Source organism: Lepisosteus platostomus, chromosome 3 (genome assembly GCF_059453375.1).
Source record: "Lepisosteus platostomus isolate fLepPlt1 chromosome 3, fLepPlt1.hap1, whole genome shotgun sequence".
Lineage (NCBI taxonomy): Eukaryota > Metazoa > Chordata > Actinopteri > Semionotiformes > Lepisosteidae > Lepisosteus > Lepisosteus platostomus.
Genome location: NC_142613.1, coordinates 7,363,809 through 7,382,048, shown reverse-complemented (window position 1 = coordinate 7,382,048; position 18,240 = coordinate 7,363,809). Strand labels below are relative to the sequence as shown.

General features: G+C 38.4%; 1 protein-coding gene across 3 annotated transcripts in view; it reads right to left on the bottom strand.

Annotated features, from left to right (window-relative positions):
• Positions 1–17,736, bottom strand: part of plekha2 (pleckstrin homology domain containing A2) — a 40,691-nt gene extending 22,955 nt beyond the window's left edge. The window contains exons 1-5 of one of the 3 annotated variants that reach the window (XM_088624189.1): positions 17,643–17,736; positions 4,597–4,760; positions 3,151–3,207; positions 2,690–2,738; positions 2,280–2,377 (exon numbers count right to left, since the gene is read on the bottom strand). In XM_088624189.1, coding sequence (XP_088480315.1) covers positions 2,280–2,377; positions 2,690–2,738; positions 3,151–3,207; positions 4,597–4,737 — 345 coding nt within the window. In that variant the 5' untranslated portion in view covers positions 4,738–4,760; positions 17,643–17,736. Of the gene's footprint in view, positions 1–2,279; positions 2,378–2,689; positions 2,739–3,150; positions 3,208–4,596; positions 4,761–15,936; positions 16,281–17,426; positions 17,574–17,642 lie in introns of those variants that run through there. The other 2 variants (XM_088624188.1, XM_088624187.1) reach the window with 2 other exon arrangements.
• Between the last annotated feature and the right edge of the window lie 504 nt (positions 17,737–18,240).

The window sequence follows — 18,240 nt, the reverse complement described above, 5'->3', positions numbered from 1 at the left end:
TACTGTAACTGTCCAATAGCATCTGGGCACAATTAATCCTTCAATACTGTGGTAAGTTATAAAGTTTAAAAGATACAGATCTTCAGAGAAAAAGCAGAAAGCCATCATAATCATAGACAAATGGAATACCAAGATCTGGATATATTTAATGCTAATAGTCTTAATTTCTCTTTGTTGGCCATATCCAAATGATAGAACAGAGGCTGATGTTATTAAATATAGTAGTCATCAATAATGGCAGAGAGCCAAATCGAGCAGTATAGAGAAGACAGAATGACAGAGAGAGACCATCATGTACTAAAGGAAAAGAACATGTTGTTCAATATCAACCAGGCAGATTCTGCATAGCTTTGACATCATCACCCACCATACTGTCCTCTACATCATTGTATAAAGCAACACATCATTTTGCTTTACATGTGACAATAACGTGCGTTTTTTAAGCTTGTCAAAGGCCCTATTTTTTTAGCAAAAGCCTGTCATGTCACAGCCTTTTTCCCCCCCCCATCTCTCTAACCCCTTTTCCCAACCATGTGATGCTTGTCTTCCCTCTGCCTTGGAAATCACCAGCCACCACTGAGAGATACTCTTTTGAATGAAACAAGACTAAATGAAACAAACAGTGATATAAGTAGTTTATCTCATCCACGTCTTCCTGTTAATTAACTTCCTGCTTGATTTGTGTTGCTCATTGTGGCCTGCATTATGTTCTGCTGTGCATGTTTAGTTGATTGCCTGCCTTGAAAATAAACCTGTCCAGTAAAGGCAGCTGTTGGAAAAGGGTGCAGGGAAAGACCATCAATGACACAGCAAGGGCTGATGTGCTCATTGTTTCAGAATTATGGTGCAGCACTATAATACTTCTAAATCTAAATGTCTCATTCAGTTGCAAGAATGAAATAAATTCCTGCTGGAAACAGTATGGCAGTGTAACAAGAAACTTTAAATAACAAAAACAGAACCTTACCAAACTCAAATCAACACCCACCTTTAAGACAAAAAATGGAACATTCTGTTTTTCCAATTATAAATATCAGCCTTATGCAAGACTGTCTCCATCAGTCCAACCCAGGAAAATCTGGTATGATTTCTCTTCTCCATTCTGAACTAGGTGTCACGGTGGCTCTGTGGCTAAGGATCTGTGGGAACCGGCTGGAAGGTTGCTGGTTCCCAGCAAGCAGAGGAATCCTACTCCGTTGGGCCCCTAAGCAAGGCCCTTAACAGCAAATGCTCCAGGGGTGCCATACAAATGGCTGACCCTGCGTTCTGACCCCAAGTTTCTCTCCCTGTCTGTGTGTCTCATGGAGAGCAAGTTGGGGTATGCAAAAAGAAATTGTATATGGCCAATAAAGTGATCTTTTCTTACACCTCCACTTTCTGTCATAGCTGTTTATTTTAATAAGACAGGGCTCTTTAGAGCAGGATACACAGCATCTGTATTACCTTTACCTATGCACTGGACATATCCAAAATATCAACTAATCTTTAAAAGAACTGCATACTACTGACCGACTTTAAACACTAAACCACTAGTGGTGATACAGAAGGGGTATCACCACAGCCTGCCTGCTCCATCCCAGTTTCTATATCTGCAGTTACTAGCAAGGCCACTCTGGCTATCGCAGACCAAGACCAAAGCACCTGCATTTATCTTGGTTGTTCCCAGATTCAGCACCAGGACCAGGCTCACTGTTTCCTCTCTCCCTGCAGAGACTCCCGTCAGCACATTTAAATGTCACAAATGAAGCACAGACAAATGCATCGAGCCATCATTTGCGCTGTCTGTAGGGGGAAAAAACTTGGATTTGACTAACTGCTCTGCATCCTTGCCCTCAGATGTATAGAACCTATGGTTCTCTCCTTAGGTGTGACTTCTGGTTTCTGTCCATTCATAAATTCCTTATCCAAGCACATTCATTACTCAAATTCCTACAGCCTGTAATTTGTCAATTGTTTCTCACCTCTCAAAATGGTCTGTTTGTATCCACTACCGCTATTGTTTTTTAAATAATTCAAGTACAACTCTCCTCTTCTTAATGCATGCTGACCATCCCTTACATTATTGCCATACAGTTTAGTTCTAATTAACTACTCTATACTCAATCTGAGCACCTTCTGGTTCCCACCTTAAAAATCAAGAAGAACTGTGTAAGGTTAATAAAAATCACAAAAGATCCAATAGTTTATTTTCAAAGTTAAACAAAAACGAAAACTGATGTATGTCATTAGTTGAAGAGGCAGTACGTCAGAAAAGCCAGTGAAATATGTGGCAAACTTACTGTAATCTTTGTAGCTTTATTCAAAGCCTCCACCCAATTCCTCAAATCGTCAGGATCGTTGGCTTGAAGGAAATAGCGTCTAGATAAGGCATTGATCACTGCAAAACAAGACGACTGTGTTGGTCACAATCATGAGTCATGATGCAGTAAAGACAATTTCTTACATCCTAGTTCATTTTACACATGATACTGTATTAATACTGCAACTACTGTATACTACCTTCAGCATTGCTACAACATTCACCCACAGTCTCTGTTCACACTCTCACTCAGAGTATTCCAACAGATGTTACCATACATAGACAAAGCAGGGTAGTTTTGGAGACGTTGTCTGGGTGTCATGGCTGCCGTCCTCAAAAAACTCAAGGTAAAGTAACACTGCTCCTCTCCAGTTGAGCTTCTGTACTCACCAAAGCAGAATTCAGCCTTCGGTTTCTGTTTTACTGTGGCTTCGCTGACCTTTATCACATAAGGAAGAAGAGGTAAAGACAAAGAGTTCACATGTATACAGCACAGTACTGTCAGTACTGCTGAGGCAATCAGTACTGCTACAATTATAATTCATACACCACTACAACTGTATGTGTAATGATAGTGATATACATCTGATTTTTTTACAAGATACAATAAATCAAATATCAGTCCTTTGTAAATTAGGAGGAGCAACATTGGCCCTGCACACTACATGGAATAAACAATGGATACTGCTGTGCTTGAGCCTGCTCTGTTCTGTGCTTGGGGGTGTTCCACATATGCATTATCTATGATTTAAGGATATTTATTGCAACAAGAAAAGCTTCCTACATTCTCAAAGGTTTCAATGAGTTTTTGGTTTAACCAAATTGAAAGGAAACAGGTTTTACTTCTATACCTTGGAGATGTATTGCAACTGAAGATTCCCCACGGGCTCTGTTCCACAGGGCAAATTCTGCAATTAGATTTTTAAGACAGATTGTGACAATGATATTTCTTTTGACTTAAATCCACATCTTAAATCTGCAAGTAGATTAAATGTTTAAAAGTAAAACTTTAATTTTCTGGGTACCATTTCAGAAATTCTTGCTTTTCTGGGAAATAAAAACCTGGCAGTGAACTGCATTTTTAGACCTGTTACCCTATGACAGCCTCATCTGAATACCTGAGAACTTTAAGTGGAACCTCAAGGGATAAACAGCTGTGTTTTGTTTTTAAATTTTCACCAAATAATTAACCAAATTCACCAAAAAATTAACACCATATAATCAGTTTCCTAAAAGGGCAAAGCTCAGTGTTTGCCCTATCACTGACAGACCACATGGGACACTGTGGAAAGACTGGATAGTACTGTGCCCTTCATGGCACAATTACGCAATAAGCTCCATTGACAGTTTGTGGTCCAGACAAAAAAAAAGGCAATACTGTCTGAACTTTTATTAGGCTATTTTTGTCACACTTCCTTTTCTGAAGTATTTTGGTACCTCAGTCTCTTTTAAATGCGTTTACTACTTCTCCCATCTTGTGTAATTCAGAATGGACCTCATACTTATTACTTATACAAATGACAATCTTTTGAAGTTATTTCCTCAAGCAGGTCAGGCCAAACTGAAATCTAAGCGTACCATGTAAAGTGAACTTTGCACCAGGAAAAAAGAAACACACATTGACCTTTTATCATTTCCTTCAGAGCAACAAGAACAAAGAACATGAATTTATCTCTAGATTTTTGTTGCTGTTGTGCGATTAAATATTTTGAAATAAGAATATGTGTCATTTAAGCTAAAAGAGTATCAAAACCCATTTGGTGGCAAGCCTATCAGATGATTGACTTGTACAATGCAAATGTGTTGTACTGTATAATAAGTTCTTCCACACAACCGAAACATGAATCAAATGGAAGCTGGCCAAGCAGGGTGCAGTGTGTTGACTGCCGTTTATTTCCACCACAGTGCAAAGTTCTAAAGATGTTTTTGCCTCACACAGTAGAGGTGCCTTATGCTGAAATGCTGAAAGGGAAAGACTTCATCACGCCAATTTGCCATTTCAGCCCACTGTCACGCCTCTGTTTTAAGTGGGTGCTATAAGCTTTACAGTATATACTGCCAGCTTAGTCAAGATGAGACTGAAGCGGGGTTCTGAGAAGCAATCCTTTTAGATCATTTCTAAATGACATGTACTGAAAACATTACAATGGGCAGAGCCTCAGAAGAGGCCTTTTTGATGTGGTGAAATCAAATAACCAGAAGGAGCAAGAATAAAGTAAATAAAAAAAGAACACACAGACACTCGGAAAGAAAGAAACCAAAATCGAGTATTCTTCTCAGAGACTGAGGCACAGTACCTGTGGGTTGTCCATGTACCAAAGCAGAGAGTTGACCTGTGTGTCCAGTATGAAGTACCTCCTCTGGAACTTGTTGCTGTTCTCATTTTCTTCAATATCCAAAAAGCCGCAGACACGCTTCTGTCGATCCACATAAGGCATTCCTGGCTCTCTCTCTCATTACCCTTTGTGTGGAGGAAAAGAGAGCATTGAATCAGGTCTTCACTTTAAAAGCTGCATTAATAAACTATGTGATAAATACCAGCCAGACACATTGGACATTGGAGGTTGGAGATCACTTATATAACAATGGATGTACAGCAACAGCCCACCTTCCTTCTGTATTTCATGTGCTACCAGAAAAGAACAAGAGAGAACAAGAAGAGAGATTTAACACTATCAAGGCCTAGGCGCCTCATCTGCCACTGTATGCATGCCGTGAAACCTGCGCCTAAACCGTGGCAAAAAAAGAAAGCAGAAAACATTTTAAAAACTCATTTTCCCAGGGATCCCAACATTTACAAGCCATCAGTTCTCCCACCAAGCTGCTATTCCCTCTGATTTGCAGTAATGGATCAGAAGAACTACTGTAGGTAGGACAGTACAAGCTAGAGCCACATAGCTGCAATTATTGCACCATATATTAAAAACCAAATTATAGCATGTGCAATTTTCCCACCATGCAGCACTGCTGACCCTGACATTATTACTGTATATTGACACAATGGAAAAAGAACATTCCTTTTAAGTCTGCTTTCAATCTGATGCATTTAACCACCACACATGACCAAACAGCACCTCAGGTTGATAAACCGCAAAACAGCATGCCAGTTTTGCTCTCGGAAGCCAGGTATCATTTAAATATGCTGCTTACGCAAATGAATCCATTAACACCTTGTGGCAGAGGAGCATGCCAGTCTCGACAGTGTTGATAGTCAGGTCACGTACTGCAGACTTGACTAACCAATTTCTTTAGTGCAAAAATAAAACACTTATCTTCCTTCTAAGATTCAGTATAGATATATTGTTCAAAAGAAAAGCACTCAGCTTAACACTACATTAATGCATCTGTACCATTTTCATAAAGTGTAATAAACAGACCAATTTCAATTTGCAATCTTTTCTTCTTCATGAAATCTAACACCTCATTGGTAAGTGTGACTATACTTCTTAAGATCTGAAACGGTCACTGGTCATTTTGCAGGAGTAACAATTATTATTTCAAGGCAAAATACAACAAGCAATATTAATTCACTGCACTGTTTTCAGCATTTTTCAGTCAGCACATCGACTGTATACTAAGCATCTATTTAGGATGAGGTCATGTTACTTTAATAATGAGTACGAGAGGAACTGATAGTTAACTGACATAACACCGGCCCATCGCTTTAATTTGTTTGAGTGGCTCACCCTAATTTGAATCATCCCTTACAACTTAACTGGAAGAGAGAAAAGGCTGTCTTGCGTTTCCATTTTTCTGTAATACTTCAAGCAGCTGACAAAACATTCCAGTCCAAACTACAGTACGCTGCCGCCATGTTCAATGATTTTTAAGGCACCACAGCTGTCAACTCCATCGGCCTTGTTTAACAAAGAACGAGTCCACCATTTTATATTTCTTGCATGTATTGTATTCTCAGTTTGTAGCATAATTCACTCGTGGTACATATTCATTGAAAAGTGCACAAATTTAGCCTTTTACTCACCCAACGGACTGTTCACATTACCACTTTGTATTTGCACTCCCTGCACATGCTGAAAATTATTAGCACACTCACACTTCATTCAATTGTTTCTGCACAGACCTCACATCGCACTTTCTCCCTTGGAATTATTGTACTTGCCTTTGCTGTAATTGCCAAGTACGTGCGGTGACTTGAAATCATATTTGTTGTTTCCTTTTATATTTGCATTAACACCACTTTATACACACGGTACTCTACCCTGGATAATATTGTCGGATGAGCTACTGCTAGTCATAATAACTGCTAATGATGATAACATTAGGTTACCAGGTCTTGCAACAGGTATACTCTGCTCCACTACCAAGCCCATTAAAGAATATGAACTGTTACATTGCTGCTTTCTCCAATTTCACAACTTACCTCATCAACATATCAAAATAACTTCAGGATATCCATTTCAGGTTGTCAGCAAACCACATATGAAAACCTCATCTTAAGAAATATTTTCCATTTTCAAAAGATAGATCTAGAAAAACCTAACTTGGCATAAACTTTTTTTTCTGAGGATAAGTAGCAGGCAGGATCTACATTACCAGGTAATTAAATTGTCTCAGCATTCATCAGAAACTATGCATAAAAGATCAAACTTGTAATTCAGCCCACGTTTCTGAGGCATATATGCAAGACCGACAGCTTTTGTAAGGTATAGTCACATCGACAGCTGTGGGCTGCAGTCATTTTCTACCATGCTTGTTTTCTCCGAGTGACCCCAATGCACTGGAGAAAGTTACCATCTCTGCAGAAATCTGAAATACCAAAGATGGAGACAAGACCCAAACCGAAATGGGTAGTTGTGAAATGAACTGATGACAACAGCGATAGCAATATGATACTGTGTGAGAAAACACAATGTCATAGTCTGTCTTTATTTCATAGTGGAACAGGAAGCCTGATACACTCAACTATCAAAATAACTTACGTAGATCAATGTATTAATAGATACTTACTCCCTGCTGAAAACCTTCCTGCAGGGACTGACTGAAAGTCACTCAAACTCATTATAAATTCTTTAATAGTTAACTTTGTTGGAGGGGGAAGTGCCGATTCCCTATCTGAGCTTCTGGATAGAAACCAGCTTGCTCCAACACGTACTGTGCTTTTCAAACCTTGAACATGTTTTGTAAAATACAGAATCTATTGTTTAGGTGATCCGTTTTAACTTTTGCTAATAATCCCACTTTGCATTGTCTTCATTAATGAAACTACTGCTGGGTTGTCTCAGACTCCTTTGATGCATGTAATTGTGCTCAGAATTCCGGGGAGCTTGCAGCAGGCTAGCAGACTTGCACTCAATTCAAGTGTAGGCAGCTAACCACAATTTCTGTTTGAATGACATGAACAGAATATCAGTAAAGACTGTAATTTGGTTTAATACAGCAGACAGCACTCCTGACCTATATCCATGCTAGTTTTACATTTAAGTAGAATGCCATATTTCCTCATAATAATTTAAGATTTAGTTTAGGGGTAAGGGGTAAGTTTCAAATTAAAATAAGATTTAAATAAATTAAATAAGATTTAGTTCAGTTTAACAATCATGATGTTTGCCTTCTACCAAACAATATCACCATCTCAAAGCATGTTAAAACCAGGAGTATGAAATGTATCATCAAGGATGACGTTTGGAACAGATGATTATATGATCAATTACTTTGTAAATCAAATACTGAAAGCTTATGAACCTACTGGATGTCTGATCCAAGAAAAACCTCCATTAAAGGCTTCTTCTAAATCAAGATGATACAGTACATTTTCCAGAAAGTTTTTAGCCAAAGAGATGCTAAAAAAATCTTCGTATGGGTTCCCTAGCAGTGAAATCGGTACTTACCCGACCGAGACAGTGACGGCAATTTAAAGGTTTTAATGCATTGGGATCTAGTGAATATGCAATGCGTTCCATCTGCATATAAAATGCAGGGCATTGTAAAATAAAGACCCAAAGCACTGAACGCTAGCAATGTTGGCTGAGTAATATTTTTAAACATCTTAAACCACATATTAAAGCTTGTTAACATTCCCAAAAAGAGGTTTCCCTTTCAAAGAAGCTTGTCATGACCTTAATATGCCTGATAAGTGCACAACGCGTCTTCTTGTTAATCTCAGCACTCAAGTCTTGGTAAATCTCTTCCAACTTCATGATCTACAGTATCCAGATGTACAGTAAGTGCAAGTGAGGGAGGGATGAGGCACATACAGGTAGGAGACGCTCGAAAACATAATCTCAGTGCAGTTTCCCTGGAAAGCTTTAATAAAAATAGTAAACTATTTTATATTGCACCTTTAAAAGAGGCTTCTCAAAGTGCTTTACAGTAAGAAAAAAAATGAGAGGAGACAGAAGAATTATACAATTACAGTGAGAGTCTGGAATACTGTAGGAAAGCAAAGGAGCAGACATAGGACCAATTAAATAAATGCCCTTCTAAAGAAGAAGGTTTTGAGTCCCGAGCTGAAATTGCTCAGGAAAGGTGACTCTCCAATATCTTTAGGGATAGAATTCCAGAGTTTTGGGGCATAGCAGGAAAAGGCCCTGTCACCTACAGTATAGAGTGCACACAGACTTGGAGACAGACAGGAGACCAGAATTAGACAAATGAAGGTTGCTACAGTAGGTGGGGAGTAGAATAATGGTACACCAGACAGGTACTGAGGTGCCAAACCATGTGGAGCTTTATAGATGAGCATGGAGATTTTGAGGTTGACACAAAACCTGATAGGAAACCCAGTGCAAGATTTCCAGGATAGGAGTTGTGATCACTTGCACGTGACCTAGTCAGGCTGGCTGCCAATTCTGAAAGCTTGTTCAGTGTGGATTAAGATACCCAAACTAGAAAGAGCATTACAGTAATCAATTCGAGAAAAGAAGGTATTAACTTGCTTTTCAGCAAGCAACATAGAATGTAGTCTAGCAGTATTTCTGAGCTGGAATATTGTGGGTCAAATTTCAAGCCTGGATCAAATGGATCAGGGCTATCCACCAACAGGGTTACTGCATTGGTTTTACATACTGTAGTTGACAGGAGGTGCTGAGAAGCATGACTTCAGTCTTCCTGAGTCATCCTGTTTTTTTCCCTCAGAGATGCAATTAGTACAGAGACAGACACACCAGTGTCAGGTTTAGTATGGACATAGACATCATCAAGCATAGAAATGATAATTTACACCATGTAATCTTAATAGCTGACCAAGTGGGAAAATGTAAGTGCTGAAGAGTAGGGGGCCTAGTATCGAGCCCTGAGGAACACCAAACTTCAGAACTGAAACCCAGTGTCAGCAACCAGTAAGGTAAGACTTGAACCATTTAAGAGCAATGTTAGAAACTCCAAACACAATCTCAAGATGAGAAAGTAAGATATTGTGGTTAATAGTGTCAAAACTGGCAGTCAAGTCGAGCAGAATAAGGATAGAAGGAGAACCAGAAGCAGAAGACATAAGAAGATCATTAGTGACTTTAACCAGGAACGTTTCTGTGCTGTGTAATTATCTGAAACCAGACTGAAAGGGTTCAGTTAAATAACCATCGCATTTATAATTTTAGAACAGCACATTCTGAAATTTTTGCAAGAAAGGGTCGGTTGGATATGTAGGGAGAAAATTGTTTAGGTTGTCCAGAGCCATACATTATCTGGTTTTCTTGGCACAGGGGTAACTGCAGCTGTTTCAAAGGCTATTGGTACCACACCAGTGCTCAAGGTCTCATTCATTATCATCTGTTTATTTTGTACTTTTTGTAATGTACCGTCTACAATTTGTGGTGTTGTCTGATGTACTGTGTATGTCCTGAGAGATTGGTGCAAATAAGAATTTCAATGTACATGTACATATGGCAATAAACTCCTCTACTCTGCTCTGCTCTCTACTTGCAGCCCTGATCTGCTAACATGAGAGTTGCTGCAAGTATCAGCCACACACTATAGCAGTGTTACACTTGACACCTGGACAGCTTGGAGCAAAGCTGGCAAAGATCCTTCTCTGTCAAGGTAAAGACACCCTGCAGGCCTTCAACATTCCCATGCCAGGCAGGCAGCCATTGCTATAATCTACTTCAAGGTAGCTGACAGGGTAAAAACAAAACCACTCTAGAAGCCTATATATACAAATGATCCAGTGGGTGAAAGTCATGTGCTGATAGGAATCCCAGAACACAGGCCTAATTTATAAAGTTCCCCCCTCCACAGACAAGGTGCTTTCCCCCCACCCATAATGTAACAGAAAACAGGAACACATAATTCATTGGCCTTATCAGGCTAGCTAAGCCAGGCAGCTCCAAGTTGTGTAAACAGGGCTCTCCAATACAGCGCTCTGTGTGGACAGGCAATGTGAACTGAGCAACAATATTGCTTCCTGGAAAGAAAAATACACATAAAACTTGGGATTATCCAAACGAACAGCCCTCTACAAGCTTATGCTTAACTCTTAACTGCAGACTGGCATAGTAAATACCATGCCAGAGATACATCGCTTGCCGTCGCAGGCTTTCTGGAGGGCCATGGTTTCAAGCTGATTTGTTCAACAAAAAAATGGCTTAGAGGTCATTTAGAACGAAAATATGTGCACCCAAAAGGGCAGCAGCACAGCAAAAATACCGTAGGTCACTCATGATTTCTCTGATATAACTTCATAAAATTGAGTTTTTGCAAAAGGTTAAGTACATTTCGTACTTATCGTCATAAATTGATTTGATGATGGACAATAATGTCTGCTGGACTGGGGCTCTTCAGAAGGTAGGTTAGGCCCGCTATGCTCAAGTTAACTCAAGCAGTAAATATTTCCATTAAAAAAATCATCGGAACTCACATGCACACAAAACTGCACATTCATGATTTAAGCAAGTTTTTCCAGGTGTTCTGGAGAAGGTTTTGCAAATCAAACCAGAGATGGCTTCACCTGAAGTTATGAATGGTGCTACTCAAGGGCAAAAAACTCCAGGGTAAGACAGTGAAATCGTGTGCCAACATATTTCTATAATGCCACACCACCAATTAAAAAGCACGAGTCTCTTAATGTAGCCTCCTGGGACACAACGTGTGCCCTCTAGTACAAGTGGGAGAGTTATTAGTACTAAAATGAGATACCCATGGTCAATGGACAGTAAACATTACCACAAAACCCCATCATTGGGCAGGAAAAGCCACCAGCAGGTGGCAGCACTCCACATTAATAGCCTGAATCTCTATAACCATGATAAAATATTATATAAGCTATGGAAATACCTTGATTGTGGTCAGAAATCCCTAAAGGCTTTACATAAACTAATGGTTTCTTATACCATTACATTTAACTATAAAGATTAATCCAATTTCCACCCATAGAAAGGAATCTTATCGATGATCTTATCAGTCTATTGTGAAACAAGAACTTAAAAAAGCACACTGTCACGAGGTAGCATTTCTGTGTATCTACTGTAAAAGCAGCGTAGATCTGAATATTCAGAGGTAAACTTCACACACATCCATTCTTCACAGGCAGAATGCAACAAAGCAGCATTATTTTATTATCTGCCATCAATCTTTCCTCGGATGCAAAAATATTTGGATTATTGCACATGGAAAGTTTGACATCTCAGATGCAAAATGAAAAAGCTAAGATGCTGCAACTGGTGAATCAAGTCTCTCAAACTCATAATTCAAAACGGTTTCCTGTGTTTCACTGGCAAAAAAAAATGAATTTCTAGGATATGTTAACAAGAGGAGAGAGAAATGGGACACACCTTTCTCACTGCAGTGGTATAAAACTAAAATTACTTTCAACCCTGGTCTCAGGCAGGTTAATACTTCTATAATACATGCATTCTTACATGAAAATCACTCAGGCTAATATATAAACCATTTATGGGCTGTCTTTGTGTGCTATACTGTATGCACATTACATGAGGCTAATGACTGAATTCAACTTCAGAAAAATGACTGCAGAACGAAACTCCCCATGTAGCATGGTAACAGTAGGAAATAAAAGTGGGGGGAAAAGTACACAATAGATATAACCAGCTTATCACCAATCACCAAATCTGGATTTTTGTTAAGATTTTTAAGTCTCAATTCTGTTCAAAAAGCAGGGGATGTCCAATGGAATCCTTCTAAATATTTCAACCACCCAACACCTTTTCCTTAGAAACTACCCTACTGGACTCCAAAATCCCCAAATACAAACTGATGAACTGTTCTGTTGTTTAGCTCAGACTGTAAGTTGGCACCAGTTTTTAATCAGAATCCTGCTAAAAAACATTGATCGCCTTTGTGAACAAATAGCATAAAAAATGAATTTGAGTTCACAACAGCCATGGGATTTACCCATCAGATATACACAGCAAAAAGCACTAGGATCCGCCATCTCACATTAGTTACACTGGTCATTGTCTAGATGTTATGATGTTTGTAAAATATTATTCTTCCCTTTGCCAGTATTTCTGCATGCTGGAGCTGCAGACCCTTCTCAGCAAGTGATATTTCATTTCTTGCCATACTTTAAGAGCATACTGTATTCCAGTTACACCACCATGGGACTGGAAGACGCCACATTAGAGATGCCTAGATTGTATCATAGTTTGGGCACATCTTGTCAATGTCAAATTCCAAACCTGATAGTTAATTCTCTCTAGGCAAACAAAAAAAATAGGCCAAAGTCTGATGGGGACAGACTGAAAAATACAATTCCCATTAATTTGAATGTGGAAATCCCAGCTATAAACGCATATAATCTGAAACCTAAAGCTATATTACACTGGAGTGCACTTAGTTTTAAGAAACTGGGCCACAAAACAATGTGGGTGTAGAAATGTACAAATGTCAATAAAACTTGCAAAATGGTCAACATCATTCATGAATAATCTATATTTCTAATCATCTAATTTTTACCTGCAGCACATGCCTTTATATGCAGCTTCTATCACCCTTCTTTTCTGCAAAGGTGGCTAAACTAAGTCAACTTTAACCTAATAAAAATATCTGCTGCACCAGCTAAACACCATAAGGCTTCACATAATGACCCGTCAGAATGTATTTCCTTTTGCAAAACCATTAAACTGCTGAAACACATTCATGACACAGAGCATGACTAAAAGTACAGTACATGCTAGCCCATGACTACATATACTACCGATCAAAATGTTATTGTGTTTATTGCTTGTCTGAATATACAAAAATACATACATTGCATACTATAAACATGAATAGCATCTCTGTGTAATAATTACATGTTGAAAATCAGAAAAGAAAGTAAAAATAAAACTATGGCAGATTCTTTAGGTGTGAGCAAAGAAAGCTCCACCACCAAAATCTCATGTTTTGTCCTTCCTTTACTCTTTCCTACTTGGAATTAACCTCTGCTTGGTCCTGCACAGCTCGCATGCTGACACAGCTCCCCACTCGAACCTCAATAACATACCTGGGCTGATCTTCAAGGGTCATTTTATTCATATACAGGGTAAACTGTTCATTCTAATCAATCTTTTTAGAAAGGACCAGGCAGCATGCAGGTATCTACTGTATCAGACAGACACATAACTCATCTTCTTTTCAGACTCAACATTTTTGAAGTGGCTTGACTTCATTTCATGAATAACTACAGCACTGCTTTATCAGAAAGCCCTTTGTGAGGCCATGTAAAATTTGAAATGAACTCACACTTAGGGGGAGCATGTCTGTTGCAAACAACGGCACTTGTCACCATCAGCCACAGAACGGGTCAGGTCAAAACCATTCACAAGTAGCAGAGGACGCCTAATTATGAAAAAGGTCTCGGAGTATTTTCAGATCATTCATGGGCATTGCAGTGTCCTCCCTCACAATGCAGGGCCATTGGCTTTAATCAACTAAATGTTATGCGTTTCCGCATCACAAAACTGCCCTGTTTAAGGAATTAAAACAGTGCTGTCACCAGGCCTATAATTACATGTAAGCATAACTGGTTACTCAACTTCCAAAAATAGTTTCCAGGCTTTACAAGGCCTCAGAGCTGGAGATCGCTATTACAGCTTTCTTATCAATATCTATGCAAATAAAATATTTTTAAAAAGTAAATCCTCTTGGCTGTTGCTGCACAACACCAGGAAATTGTACTATTACTAAGACATGCATTGGTAAAAATTACAACTAACTAGAATGGAGGTATAATTAAACAACCCTTTTTTAACAAGAAATATTTCTCTTTTTCTGTTTTGCGAGCTAAAGACATTTCAAGACCTTGACATATCACGCCGGCTAGAACTCACAACGTACAGACAGATGCTGTACTTCTGATCCAGTCCATTGGTGTATTTTAAAAATATACTGATATCCAGGATATGCAGAAACCTTTAAAACAGGGCCATGGGTATAAAAAGGTCCAAACTAAAAGGCTCTTGGTACAAGAGTGCCACTTACTGAAAACTGCTTAGAACTCACAAAGCCTGATGTCATTTACCCACAGTAAGTACGCAGGACTTCTAAGCATAATTACAGCATATAAAACCACTGACAAAGGTAAAAGATTATATGACGGAAATTTTCCACATATACTGTATACTGCATCAGTATTTTCTCTGGGTTCAGCACGTCGCCTGGATTTGATCGCAGTCTGCAAATACAGTGTTCGCACCCCTAATAACTTCCAACCACTGAAGTGTAACAAGTATGCTTTTTAAAAGACATCCTCTGCATTACTGATGCTGCAAGGAAAGCATTTACGTTCGCAAAATCATTAGAATTCAAGGACACATCGTGGCCTTGCTGCAATAATAATTTTAAGACTCTTGTTAAAAGTCTGCAAAGTTTCCGATAATTCACGCCGATTTTCATCATTCGTAATTGTCCCTGCACAGGAAGCTGTGTGTACATCATACGCTTAAATCAAATATTGTTTAATGTGTTAAAACAAAACATTATTTAAACATCTGTTCGCAGTGAAAATACTATTACTTCAAAGTGTTCAAATGTAAAACTACAGTATATATACTGTGTATATGCACTTACTTGTGATTTAATTAATGGCACAATTAACATAAACTCGGCTCAGTTTTACTGAAGAAACTAATCCCTGCCAATTGAAATCATCAAAACGCATGGAAAACCATTTTTATTTTGGAACATAATTTCATAACATTTCATTTAGATAGGCAAAAAATCGTATTATCTTTCTGATAACACTACTAATTGATTCATTTCAGAATGAATGAACGTTCAACATTACAATACGTTCAGCTGCCAGTTTTGTGTTCGAATATGCATAAAGAAAAACAAACGTTTTTTGTAAACGCTGCAATACTAATCACATACAGTACATTTGGAAATGCGAGTAATTATTCGTAGTAAAATACTAATCGTTGGAAATAAAATGACGTGTTCTTCCCGGAAATGTATGTAGTATTTGAAAGGTAACGATGTCTCCTTAGCTATAAAGAACAGTGCAATTTTATTTGCAGACTTTAGTTGTGCACATTACAACAGCTGACATCGTGAACGCAAACTTTATAATTCGATATCCTAAAAACTTATCGTGGAGAGTTTCAATTTTAGCGGCGAAATTACCAAGCCTGCAAATGAACGGACAGGTTGCAAGCAGTCACCTAACTGTACATAAGCACTTTGACCTGCCACACCTTTGTCATCAGAAGAGCTGTGTTAAAAGAAACCATACCACTTACCCAACTGCGATATGGGGAAAAGTTTCTGAAGTGCAAAATTCACTTAGTTCCACTGATTATAAAAAAAAACTAAACAAGTTACCATTCCGTATTTGTTGACCAAACAAAGCCTTGATGTTTTTATTTCACATTTTGTGAACGTGTATGAGAGGCAAAACGCGCAAGGTCTCGTTTTTTCCGGGTAATAGCGATACAGATTAGAATAAACCAACCCCGGATATGATCTAGTCTTTTTTTTAAAAGGGGAACTTTAAAGATTGATCTGCATTCTGTTGTCCGTCTCTGAAAACAACAACAAAAAAATCTCCAAAGAGTGTGCAGACGGACCTAAAACTGAGACCGACCAAAGGCAAGAAGTTAAATGCCTTTGTAAAACTGAGAGAACAGGTTGACAGCAAGTGGTTGGTTGCCTGTCTGTGTTACACTCAGCGGTCCCAGCTGTGCCCAGTTTGGCTAAATAAGAAATCGCTTTTGAAAATACATAGTCCGGTTTCAAACGGTTTCATGATAGCCGTGGATTTGATACGGTATTGTAAATGACATTCAGCGATCACAGTGTTATTTTTCTTTTGCAGTCCTTCATGTGCATCTTCCATTTTGTTGTATTTCTTTATAAAATGCGAAAAACGTATAATTATGTCCTCTTTCTTCTCCGATTACTGAATATGCATACGTGTACGTAGAAATGTATATTACTTTAACTTACATCCTCCAAAAAACAGTTTATTAAAGAAAAAGTGATAAAACAGTAACGTGCTTTCCAAGTTGTTGTTTTTTTTTCTTAAAGGCAGATGTTTTGACAAAGCCTTGCAGTTTTGGGGTATGTTAAACACATAACTGCCTTGTAGCCCGCAGCACACCGTAATGTTTCGACATTTTGTATTTATTTTGGATGTCAAGAATTAATTTATTTTCCCCTTAATGTCTTTTCACTCTGTTCAAGAAGAAAGAGAAAAGCTAGGAAAAAATGGTGGCACTTTCATTTTACAGGCGATTACAATATGTAGTATTCATACTGTAGTGTAAAAACATAAAATCATAACAACCAAAACGGATTTTCTGAGAAGTTAATCACCATGTTCTCAGTAAAACGTTACTTCAATTCAATAACAAGACCAACATGGAAAATTAAAAAAAAACCGATGGTTTTCTCTTTAAATTTTCTTATATCTTATTTCTAAATTCAATTACAAGTTAGCTATTTATCACAGCGGTTGCTTTAACTTGCTAGTTAACTCTTTCTAAATCGTAATATACTGTACTTCACACAGATCTACACACTAACATAAAGTAACACGTGTAAATTCAATTACTGAGAAGGTTGCAAAACAGAACAATCAGAAACAGAAGTAAAGAGAGACCTAAAACGTAACATGTTTAGTAGTATCTTTGTAATAAATTTAGAACAGAAATTTTGTATGTACAGTAGGTCTTCTCTGCTTATTCGTAATAGAAGACGGAAAAAGGTATACGGTGTAATACCTTCCTACCTGTAGCGTATCTTTTAAAACATATTTTTCTAGTACAATCGATACTGTTCCTCTGTTCTGCCACAAAACGCTAGATTACGTACTGTACACCTACTATTTTGAAAGTGGTAACAAGCTGTTTGCAAAGTGTGCCCTTTTCTAGCACTGTTCAATTCATGTCGTGCACAGTACCGTACGCACAGTTAAAATCTCTCTTAGGACTGTGGATGCACCTACTGTACAATGTAGTGAGTGTCTACAGCCGTGCAGGGCAAAGAGTGACTTGTAACAAAGCCCATTAGCGAAATTCCTCTTTTTTCTTTCCCGACGGAGCCAACATGACTGCTAAACGAAGCAGAAACAACAGAGAATGTCGCAGAGCACCTTAAACAGGACAGGCAACTAAAACACAGGGAGGTACATGTGTCATAACTTACTCCTTGAAGGCTTTTGCACACTTTGGTAGCTGAGGTATTCTCAGTCTAGCACATACAGTATTAGTTTTTACTTTGGTGACCCTTTTCTGATGGGTGGGATTGAAATACCTGGTAACTAGGGCTGCATTGTCCGGGGTTTTACAGAATCGTAGCACATAGAGATTTCAAAATGCTGAAGGGAGTTGTTACCTTTAATACTTGGTTTAGGTGGAACACAGGTTTGCACTATACCTTAAAATTGGTTAGAAGCAAATTTAGGGAACAGCACATCTACTGTATATACAAAGAGGAGTGAGTGGGATTAAATGTACAGTAAGACAAGGCTGCAGATGTTGAATGACTACTAAAAACATACTACGATTTTCTAATATGCTAAATATAATAATGAGTACTACATT